The 12286-nt window shown below is 39.7% G+C and overlaps 1 protein-coding gene across 1 annotated transcript; it reads right to left on the bottom strand.

Annotated features, from left to right (window-relative positions):
• Positions 1 to 9696: 9696 nt before the first annotated feature.
• LOC122140323 (proline-rich receptor-like protein kinase PERK2) lies at positions 9697 to 10476 on the bottom strand. Its single transcript, XM_042743385.1, has 3 exons — positions 10286 to 10476; positions 10150 to 10203; positions 9697 to 10064 (listed from the first exon to the last, which is right to left on the bottom strand). Exons 1-3 carry the CDS (start codon positions 10455 to 10457, stop codon positions 9697 to 9699), a joined length of 594 nt encoding a protein of 197 aa, XP_042599319.1. The 5' UTR covers positions 10458 to 10476.
• Between the last annotated feature and the right edge of the window lie 1810 nt (positions 10477 to 12286).

The raw sequence follows: 12286 nt of genomic DNA on the forward strand, positions 1-12286 counted from the left end.
ACAAGCACTTCATACGTTTCAAAGGCTTTTATCGACAATTACATGACACTTATGCAAAGAGTCAGTATTTGCAGTGTTGGCCCTTCTTTTTCAGGACCTCTGCAATTCGACTGGGCATGCTCTCAATCAACTTCTGGGCCAAATCCTGACTGATAGCAACCCATTCTTTCATAATAACTTCTTGGAGTTTGTCAGAATTAGTGGGTTTTTGTTTGTCCCGTTGGCCTTTTTTTTTTTGGACACATGTTATTAGTGGGTGACTGATAGCGGGAGTTTCCAGGCCATGGACCCAAAATTTCAACATTCTGGTCCCCGAGGCACTTAGTTATCACTTTTGCCTTATGGCACGGTGCTCCATCGCGCTGGAAAATGCATTGTTCTTCACCAAACTGTTGTTGGATTGTTGGAAAAAGTTGCTGTTGGAGGGTGTTTTGGTACCATTCTTTATTCATGGCTGTGTTTTTTGGGCAGAATTGTGAGTGAGCCCACTCCCTTGGATGAGAAGCAACCCCACACATGAATGGTGTCAGGATGCTTTACTGTTGGCATGACACAGGACTGATGGTAGCGCTCACCTTTTCTTCTCCGGACAAGCCTTTTTCCAGATGCCCCAAACAGTCGGAAAGGGGCTTCATCTGAGAATATGACTTTGCCCCAGTCCTCAGCAGTCCATTCACTATACTTTCTGCAGAAGATCAATCTGTCCCTGATGTTTTTTTTGGAGAGAAGTGGCTTCTTTGCTGCCCTTCTTGACACCAGGCCATCTTCCAAAAGTCTTCGCCTCACTGTGCGTGCAGATGCGCTCACACCTGCCTGCTGCCATTCCTGAGCAAGCTCTGCACTTGTGGCACTCCGATCCCGCAGCTGAATCCTCTTTAGGAGACAATCCTGGCGCTTGCTGGACTTTCTTGGACGCCCTGAAGCCTTCTTTACAAGAATTGAACCTCTTTCCTTGAAGTTCTTGATGAACCTGTAAATTGTTGATTTAGGTGCAATCTTAGTAGCCACAATATCCTTGCCAGTGAAGCCATTTTTATGCAATGCAATGATGGCTGCACGCTTTTCTTTGCAGCTCACCATGGTTAACAATGGAAGAACAATGATTTCAAGCATCACCCTCCTTTTAACATGTCAAGTCTGCCATTCTAACCCAATCAGCCTGACATAATGATCTCCAGCCTTGTGCTCGTCAACATTCTCACCTGAGTTAACAAGATGATTTCTGAAATGATCTCAGCAGGTCCTTTAATGACTGCAATGAAATGCAGTGGAAAGGTTTTTTTGGGATTAAGTTCATTTTCATGGCAAAGAAGGACTATGCAATTCATCTGATCACTCTTCATAACATTCTGGAGTATATGCAAATTGCTATTATAAAAACTTAAGCAGCAACTTTTCCAATTTCCAATATGTATGTAATTCTCAAAACTTTTGGCCACGACTGTACAGTATATCGAAGTATGACCCAGAAAAAAAAAAAAAAAAACTTGCTGAACTGCCACGAAATGCTACACTCATGTCCCATCACATTCAGGACAAGCTGCTTGAGGCTGCCGCTTCACTTCTACTCAGGAAGATAAAAACGGAGATGCAAGAACAGCCCACATATTTTGCCATTCTTGCAGATGAGTTTAAAGATGTTTCGAAACACAAGCTAGTTGCTGTCTGTGTTCGATTTTTCCATAGTGGGACAATCAAAGAACAAGCACTGGGCTTTGCCAAAACAGCTGACCTGTCTGCTCAAGGAATATTGCAGAGGATCCTTGAAATTCTAGAACCACTTGGTTTGGACCCTTCTCTCTGTGTCGGGTTCTGTTTTGATGGGGCATCGGTCATGTCTGGCCACAGAGGAGGTGTTCAATCTATCTTGAAAGAGACATTTGCCAAAGCTGTGTATGTACACTGTAATTCTCACAGACTGAATTTAGTGCTTTGTGCTGCTGCAGAATCATCTGGACACGTCAGTACTTTTTTCACTGTCATCAATCAGATACACAACTTCTTCACTGGGGCCCAGAGGCACACTCAGTTTGTGGAACTTCAGAAGGAAATGCATCCAGAACGCCCATGCAAGGAACTGGAAAGGTCATGTGACACCAGGTGGAGCTCTAAATCAGGATCTGTTCATAAAGTTTTAGAAATGCTAGACATATTACTTGAGACTCTTGCTGAGTATTCTGAGACAAGCGGACAGACAAAACTAGATGCAGATAACCTATTACAACAGATGCAAACAAAAAAACTTGTTGTGTTTTGCAAGTTGTTTCAGTGCAGCGATTTTTCCACAAAGGGGCTGCAATCTGTGTGACAGACTGCATCTCCTTAAGCCACCCTTGCCACTTTTCGAGATGATTCAGATGGTGATTTGGACAAAGTTCTCAGATTGACGGAGGAGTTGATGGATAAATATGAGATAGCATGGTGGGATCTGATAATGTCTCGTGAGTGAAAGCTGCCTGCAAAGTTTAGTCAGTCTATTGTCACCACAACATTGGGAAAAACATCCGCTATCAAGAATAATGGTGATCTGAGAGCACTCTGGAACTGTATTCTGGATAACGAGATGGCTGAATTGAACAGCCGATTTAAAGACGACACCTACGGAATAATGCGAGCTTCAGCTGCCCTCATCCCAGGATCCACCACTTTTGGCACACAAGAACTGATAAAATCTCCTTGCAGCTTGTATGGGATAACAGTCTGTAAAGCGGAATTTGCCTTTTTTACCCAATTCATCAAGGGCAAAGCTGACAAGACAAAATGCCCTCACTAATTGAATTGTGGGATGCCTGCGCTGCTGATATTTTTCCCGGAATGACACTACCCATGACGTCCTGCAGTGTTGAAAGGCTTTTCTCCGCTACTCACAGGATCAACACTCACTTGAGAGCATCAATGGTGACTGAACGCTTGAACAATTTGACCCTGTTATCTTTCGAAAGAGAACTGATAGAAACACTAGATTATGTCAAGATCATAAGCATCTTTAATTCAAAAGCCAGGCGACTCTGCCTTGTGTAGCCGGGTAAGGAATAGGCCATGGTTTTCTTTACATGTAGGCCATGGCCTGATAGCAGGATGTGACTATAAGTACTTTAAGCCTCTGAGCTCAAATAATGTTACTTTTTTAGAAAGCTAAACATGTATGTGGGGGTTGACCTCAGCCTCTTGTTCAGGGCCTAAATATTCGTTCAGTTAACATGTCATTACTTTAAATGTTCACTGAATAGAGTGTTATGTTGTGGGTTTTTTTTTGTTATTTTGTTAGAGCTACGTGCTCTCTAATTGATCTTCCCTATGCACTATCACAATGTTGCCTTTTTGTGAATGATATGTTACTGGCTCGGTAGCCATAGCCTATGTTATATAGGCTTATGTATTTAGCTCAGTTTTGACAGTAGATGAAATGTAAACTACAAAATAAGTAGGCTAATAAACTATTTTTTTTACCATTATAAAGCAGTTTGAATGTTTCATTGTGTTACAGTATGGTTCTAATGAGAAAAATATTCCAGAGGAGCTTTCAGCTATGATCATTTTGAGAACTTTTCTTGCAAGCACCCTGCACTAGACAAGTGGAAAACGTATTTTGAATAACACCACGTTATAACCTAAATTTGTTTTAAGCACTTTCCTCTCAATAACAAACACACAACAAATATGACAGCTGGGTAAAAAAAAATAATATAAAATAAGAATAAAAATAGAAAGAAAGTGTCTGGTTTGATCACAGTGATGTTTTTTGATATGTTTATACCAGCTCTGTAATTCAGCACTATAAGTCACACAACGTTTATTGCTTTTATACAATATAGATATAGCATATTGCTTTTAAGCCACAAATAGCCTGTGTAATTGAGACATTCATTCAAGAATTTGATTAAAAGCAATAAGACATAGGCCGCGGGAACATATAGGTCCTATAGTTGGTTCGTTTGTACACACTTCAATTCACACCCGACGTTCTTGGTTTGCTTCTTATTTATTAAATTGAGGCAATTGTTTGATTAAACATTGATTAAAGTTAAGATACAATTTATACAAAACGAAATTCACTTTAAATAAATTCTTTCTACAAAACAAACCTATGAAGTGGTCATAATCATGTCTGACCATGTCATATTGCGCCTCTTAGTAATGCTGTTCAGTGTTCACTTTTCATAACCAAAATAGATTAAATAAAAAAAAACAATAATATAATAATATTTAAAATATATATGAACCTAAATACATTTTCTTAAATGGCTACAGCACCTACAGTAGTAACGTCAGAGGACCCAAGGCTGCGTTTCCTGAAACCTTCTTATTTAGGCTACACTTTTTTTTTTTTTTTTTTTTTTTTACTGAAATGCTGGAAAGTATTTACAAGCAGGGGTGTTGGACTGGGGGTAAACCAGCACTGATTACCAGGGCCCCAAAGGAAGAGAGGGCCCTTGAAAAGTCTGGAATATATTTTATTTTACCTGGACATTTTCATGGGGGCCCATCAGGACTGCCTATGCATAGGGCCCGGGATCTTGTGCAATGCCCCTGTTTACAAGAACAATATTTCAGCGCAGCATCACCACAGCAAACAAAAAATGGGAACGAGAAGAAAGCATGTAAACAATTGAAATGGTTATTGTGGTAGCAATATATGATACAATTTTAAAATATGTAGGCTATTTTAACATAACACAGTGAAGCAGCCCGTGCATGAGAGAATAATTCTCGTGCCGTCGATATCAACAGATTCAGCACTGTATTGTTTGGAGAACACGCCTAGAAATGGTATACCTTTTTAGTTAAGTTATACCTTAAGAGTCTTCGTAGCGTGTTAAGAGACAACGTTATCGAGAAACGCAGCTGTGTCCAAAACCGCTCCCTATCCACTATATAGTGCACTATTTCGGGTGTCAGCCATTTTGTAGTTCTGTCCGAATTCTGAGTGAACGACTTCATTCCCTACATTCGTTCACTACTTTTTACCCACAATTCATTCTGATTTTGAGTGTACAACCGATGTACACTCGCTGAAGCACTATTTCCCACAATCCAATGTGGAGTAGCGTCGCGCTGTAAGCGAGAGCGTGAGGGAGTGAGTTTGAATGAGGAATGCCGTTTACATCTTGATTATTTCTGTTACGATTTCATACAGTCATTTATATTAAAATATGTTATGTAGTATTTTAAAATGTTTTTTATTTTATTTTTTTTTTGAGTTTGGATCGTTGTTAACTTACAAAAATGATGATAATTTGGTGGCTAATTTAAAAATGTTTGTTAGGTAGCGTATTCATTCTGATGTAAAACTAACGGTCGCCTGAGGGCGCTCTATGACCATTATCTTATCTGAGCGCCAAACGCTGCTCGAGAGAGTTTCAGGATACTAAAAAAAAATAATTACATAAAATTATGAACGTGTTAATGTGTATCTATTTTTGTTCTCAGTATTTTAATAATATGATTATGAACATAAAAGCATTACAAAACAAATAAATATACCATCAATGAAAACACAAAGCTGACGGGGAGGTATGTATAATTACAATAAAGTAATTTTGAGTGTTATTGGTATTAATAGTATATACATGTAATATAAAATTGCATATGTGACGATGTTTTTGCAACCGCTCCAAGTCTCACGCGCACTGTATACGTCACCGTCATAGACTGTTTAAAAACAGGTCACCGTCCGAATCCATTCACTTATTTCATTCACTCCTTTCTGATTACAGTCCACTCAACTGCTATACACTATATAGGGATTAGTGAATGAGTGAACGAGTGAGCGATTTCAGACACAGCACAAGACTCTGCTGCTCTAGTATAATTTCAGGGCTGCGTTTCTGGATAACGTTGTCTCTTAGAGTCGCTACAAAGACTTAACTTAACTAAAGGTATACCATTTCTAGGCGTGTTCCCCGAACCATACCTTAGGAAGCTGTTTAAGATATACCTACTTACGTGCGACTGTCCGCGGCGATGGTGTTGAATCTGTTGATATCGACGGATCCAAAATCAATTATTAGCTGTGTTCGACATCGGCTGTGGCTAGAGTAGCCACGTGCAGGTGGGGAGGAGCTGCAAACGGAGATGTGAAGCCGGACACGTTGTGGCTCCCGTAGTTTGCTGCAATTACGTCAGTCATGGCAGATCACGTGGCGTTTGCTTACTTGATCGCAGACGAGCTGGAAGCAATAGAAAATCCATTATTTTTGCAATACGTTGAGCACGATGAGCAACGAAGGTGAGTAAAGGTTAAATGTAAAAAGTAAAAGTATATTTTTAAACAAATTATAGACACATTATCAATTTAGCTTTAAAGTTACTAGACCTATACCTAGAATCGGCAAATTATATGTTGAATAAAAATACTGTATCGAAAGTCTAAAGTCTTTGCAATGATGTAATGGGTGTTTTTTGTAATCAATTGCTCTTGTTGCTTGCCTTTTAACAATAATTGTTATTATTTTGGTTTAATTAGAGAGAATGACTCATTCTGACAAATAAATAATTGAGTTTTACTCAAATTTTAACACTTCTGTATAGACTAATTATTTAATTAAAATCTCTATTCAACATAAAACACTGATAATAAATGTTTGACTAATGTTACATGTGTGTTCAGGTAGGCTACATGTACTGTATATAGTGAGTACAATTCCTCTTGTTCTTATATAGAATGGTTCCAAAAATAGACAATTTTGTGGAGGATGTTGTCCCTCTCTACAGTCTCTCAGAATTTAGAAGTCATTTCAGGCTTTCCAGAGAACAAGTGGAGGTTTGTACTGGACTGGTTAATATAAAATTCATTGAACTATCACAAGTGTTAGCATATTGTCTTGATTACCTATTTTTCTACCTTTGCAGGATGTCATCACTACCCTTGGTCCTGTGTATATGAATTTACAGACCAAACTGCCACTCATGAACAGTGTTCTTGCCTGCCTTTGGACATTGGTGAATCAGGAGTCATATCGTGGGGTGGCAGATAGATTTAACATGTCAAAATCCACTCTTGCCAAGCATCTCCATGAGTTTTGTTACAATATTAACATGTACATGGCCCACCACATATCCTGGCCCTGAGGTCAAAGGCTGGAGATGTCAAAGTTAGGGTTTGACACAGCAGGTTTCCCCAACACTGTATGTGCAGTAGATGGGTGTCACATTCCTATAATGAGACCCCACTGTGATAATTCCCTAGCATACATGAATAGGAAACAGTTTTATTCTGTAAATTTAACTGGGTTTTGTGACAGTCAGCGGCGCTTCTGTCACATTAGTTTGGGGCACATACTGGGAGTTGGCATGATGCCAGAGCATTTCGCTTCACAGAAGTTTGTCGTGTTCTTGAAGAAGATCCTCATTCACTTGTTCCACAGGGAATGCACATAATTGGGGATTCTGCCAACCCTTTGTTGCCTCAACTTATGAGGCCTTATAGAGACAATGGCCACTTGTCTGCTAGGCAAAGATATTTTAACAGAAAGCTCAATGCAGCTCGTCTGGTCATTGAGCATGCATTTGGCATTCTAAAATCTAAGTTTAGGAGGCTCCATTACCTGCAAATGAGAAGCATTTCTAATATCAGCTCAGCAGTCTCAGCCTGCTGCATTTTGCATAATGTTTGTTTAGAGCCCAGTGATCAAGTTGTTGTGGTAGGTGATGGTGTTGATGATGAACCATACCCCCAGCAACCCCACAACACAAATGCATGTCATTATAGAGACCAGATTTGTGGCCAGATCTAACTTGTATGTGTACAGGTCCTTCTCAAAAAAATTGCATATTGTGATAAAAGTTCATTATTTTCCATAATGTAATCATAAAAATTAAACTTTCATATATTTTAGATTCATTGCACACCAACTGAAATATTTCAGGTCTTTTATTGTTTTAATACTGATGATTTTGGCATACAGCTCATGAAAATCCAAAATTCCTATCTCAAAAAATTAGCGTATTTCATCCGACCAATAAAGAAAAGTGTTTTTAATACAAAAAAAGTCAACCTTCAAATAATTATGTTCAGTTATGCACTCAATACTTGGTCGGGAATCCTTTTGCAGAAATGACTGCTTCAATGCGGCGTGGCATGGAGGCTTGGTCGGGTCTTGTGTCTCTCAACTTTCTCTTCACAATATCCCACAGATTCTCTATGGGGTTCAGGTCAGGAGAGTTAGCAGGCCAATTGAGCACAGTAATACCATGGTCAGTAAACCATTTACCAGTGGTTTTGGCACTGTGAGCAGGTGCCAGGTCGTGCTGAAGAACGAAATCTTCATCTCCATAAAGCTTTTCAGCAGATGGAAGCATGAAGTGCTCCAAAATCTCCTGATAGCTAGCTGCATTGACCCTGCCCTTGATAAAACACAGTGGACCAACACCAGCAGCTGACATGGCACCCCAGACCATCACTGACTTTGCTTTCATCCGAAAAAAGTACTTTGGACCACTGAGCAACAGTCCAGTGCTGCTTCTCTGTGGGGAATGTGGCACCTGTAGGCCCATTTCCTGCACACGCCTGTGCACGGTGGCTCTGGATGTTTCTACTCCAGACTCAGTCCACTGCTTCCGCAGGTCCCCCAAGGTCTGGAATCGGTCCCTTCTCCACAATCTTCCTCAGGGTCCGGTCACCTCTTCTCGTTTGTGCAGCGTTTTTTTTTGCCACACTTTTTCCTTCCCACAGACTTCCCACTGAGGTGCCTTGATACAGCACTCTGGGAACAGCCTATTCATTCAGAAATTTCTTTCTGTGTCTTACCCTCTCGATTGAGGGCCTTCTGGACAGCAGTCAGGTCGGCAGTCTTACCCATGATTGCGGTTTTGAGTAATGAACCAGGCTGGGAGTTTTTAAAAGCCTCAGGAATCTTTTGCAGGTGTTTAGAGTTAATTAGTTGATTTAGATGATTAGGTTAATAGCTCGTTTAGAGAACCTTTTCATGATATGCTAATTTTTTGAGATAGGAACTTTGGGTTTTCATGAGCTGTATGCCAAAATCATCAGTATAAAAACAATAAAAGACCTGAAATATTTCAGTTGGTGTGCAATGAATCTAAAATATATGAAAGTTTAATTTTTATCATTACATTATGGAAAATAATGAACTTTTTCACAATATGCTAATTTTTTGAGAAGGACCTGTATACTTAACATACAAAACAAAAGATGAAAAGTAAAGATTTGAATGTTCAGAAATATTCAACAAATGATAAAACAAACAAACAGATTTTGTGTTGAAATAAAGAAATTTGTTTTATTGAACAAAATTAGTTTGTCATTAGAAGAGAAGACGCTGGTCTTGAAGAGAAGACGTTGTGGGCCTGCTTGTGGAAGTGGTCTCTTCCAAACCCAGAGGTGTGGAGTGAATGGTGCCAGGTGGTGCAGTACCGATCCCCGATGACCCAAATAACTCATCCATTAGCTGGTGGGGGTGGATGTAAAATGAAAATGACCAATGTTTCAGTCTTGTAACACATGACAATGTTATTTCAGAAACAAAGTAAAGCAGTCTTCAACTTACTGTATAGTACTCCCAGGTGATCTTCCCTTCCCCAGTTGCACGGCGCCTGTCTTTCACTCTCTTATAAGTAGTTAACATGTTTGCTAGTTTTTTTCGAATTTTCTCACTTGACAAGTTGTAGCCCTTTAGTGAGAATAAGTTTTGTATTTTGTATTTTTATTATGTAATTTAACAACAGTATTGCCATTTATCTTCCTTCCTTCCTATTTGATGCAATACCTTGAGATTCATGCCTGTCTGACTGGAAGAAAGGGGATGAAGGTTGAATGGATGCTGAAGGGTTTCCACACACTGCACCAGGTTGCAGAGTGGAAGGTGGTGGGTCCTTGACAGTGGAGGTAAGTAGTACAGGGGGCCTAGTGGTAGTAATGGGGCACTGGCTAGTGGATGGTGAAGGTGGTACAGGGGTCCTAGTGGTAGTAATGGGGCACTGGCTGGTGGATGGTGGTTTCACAAAACTGAGGTTTAGGGGTGCCGGCGACCTAGTGGAGGTAGTGGGACATGGAATAGGAGGTTGGAGAAGCTTTGCAGCACAAGCTGGGCCACTGAGGAGAGCTGTTTGGAGAGAACATTGTAGATGTGGTCAGTGTCACTCAAGAATTATTTCCTGTATATTCTTGTTCATTAAGTAAATGTGTACCTTTTGTTTCAGCAGCTGATACTTTCTCCATGACAGAGGAAAGGAACATTTGATCTGGGGGAATAAATGATAAATAAAACACTTGCACAAATCATTGGTGACTTGTAATTATTTCACAGTCATGTGGTTTACTTACCATTTTGCATCCTTTCAGCGATGTCCTTGGAAACCATTAGCATGACAACATTGCCTTTGCTGTCTAACACATTAATGGTTACGTTGTCCATTTTGTTGTGTGTTACACAGGGTAATGCAGGTTCTTTATATATCCTAGGGAACCATGGGACCATAGCCAACACCTGTTCCATTCATTATTACTTATTGTTAGCAACAATTGCAATTACCATTTTAAGTCCACTTTCAGTTTTGGCTCAACATTTGTATCAGTGATTTCCATTGTTTTCATGATTTAGTGATTAAGTAACTCTATGTATTAATGATATTAACACGCGTTTAAGATGTGTGTATAAGTGGTGTTTTGGAAGGGTGTCTTCCAAAAGAAGATAACATATTGGATATATACTTTAGCAGTATGACATGGGTGTTTCTGTTAATACAAAATGATAAAAGAAACCTATAAAAAAATTCCCTGGTGGGTATGTGTTTTTTAAGAAGGTTTCAGCAACAAGATTTACAGTACCCTCCAGCTGAGCTCTTTTTAACATTTTAAACATAACACCATTGATTTTCATATACAGAAAAGCACAATTCTGTTGGATTTATATTGTGATTTAGACCAACTATTTGAAAGTGAACAGAATGTTGTCAAGTTGTTAAGTTGAAGTTACAGCAAGTTGTTAGCAGTTTGCTAACCACATGCAGGTGAAGTATAAACACAGCAAAATAAACTAGAGATTATGAAGAAACCAAACAAATGGAGGAACATAATGTATTATGTATCATTTGTATAGGAGCATACATTTATGACCACATTAGATTGTATGTTTTTAAGATTAACATTTTAGTTATTAAAAATGCTCATTTGAATAGGTTATGCTACTGAATACTGTAAAAGGTCTGTATAAAAAAGTCATGCAAAATAAACATACACAAACTCTATATTAACAATAAAGTAAATACAGTAAAACAATATTTAATAAATATGATTTATAAGATGAAGACGACATAAAAACGTATTGAACTGTTTTAAAAGTCCATATGAGAATTTCTGAAACTGAAGTCGTCGCAATAAACTTGAAACGCACATCATCGGTGTCATCAGTGAATCCAGCCAATCGTGGATCAGTTGTGTCGTCATCAGAACCTGTGCAGCCGCTCTTCAGAAGCTGCGCTGGCTGAGTTCTCCGGCTAATCTCGAATCGCTCTCGCGGTACTTTGATGGCACACGTCACAGTCACGTGGCGTCAGCGCTGTATCAAGTCGGACAAAATTTCTAACCGGCATGCACTGCTTCAAGTCAGCCGACGATCGGTCTGCGCAGAGCTGCATGAAGTAGAACAAGCCTATTCTCTCATGCACGGGCTGCTTCACTGCGTTATGTGAGAAAGTGGTGTTCTTTATAAAATAATCACTTCAGAAATAGTTGGAATTGCATGTATTAGGATGTTTTTATAGACTTGTTATCGTTTCTTATTCAAAAGTGATGTACGCGTGCACATATACGATAAGATACAGTGTAACATAAGAACGACGTAGCGTTAAGAAGGTTTCGGGAAACCCAGCCCTGCTGGATTCGGGACAACTGCTTTGATTTCGGAACGGCCTACCTCGACTTAATCCAGGCCCACCCTGTCACGTTCTGCATCCGCCACTGCTACAGAACCTTTAATGTTCTCATATATCAAACGACTATAACAATAATTCTCTGTCACATCTGAATGGATGAAGCGATTTATCGCTGTTCCCAGCTAACAAAAGTACGTAACTGTTACGTCGTGTGTTAGCAGGGTTATCATTTTACATTGTGGCGCAAGCAAGCGCTGTGCAGGAGACTGCAGATTAAGCTTTTGCGCGCGGCTAGCGGATGTATGGGAAGCCAAACAACCCAAATGTGGGACGAAACAGCGCGGTATTAAAGTGTTCGCGCGCTGATCAGTTACAACAGCGCAGCGCGAATATTACCCTTCTAATAACGTTTTATGGCGGATGCCAAACCAACTTTTGGTGCATTTACCGC

This window comes from Cyprinus carpio, chromosome B18 (assembly GCF_018340385.1).
Source record: "Cyprinus carpio isolate SPL01 chromosome B18, ASM1834038v1, whole genome shotgun sequence".
NCBI classification, from domain to species: domain Eukaryota; kingdom Metazoa; phylum Chordata; class Actinopteri; order Cypriniformes; family Cyprinidae; genus Cyprinus; species Cyprinus carpio.

Coding starts and splice junctions, on each gene's coding strand:
- LOC122140323 (XM_042743385.1), bottom strand. CDS start 10,457: ATGGAACAGGTGTTGGCTATGGTCCCATGGTTCCCTAGGATATATAAA. Junction 10,204..10,285: donor CGCTGAAAGGATGCAAAATG/GTAAGTAAACCA, acceptor TTATTCCCCCAG/ATCAAATGTTCCTTTCCTCT. Junction 10,065..10,149: donor ATCAGCTGCTGAAACAAAAG/GTACACATTTAC, acceptor CTCTCCAAACAG/CTCTCCTCAGTGGCCCAGCT.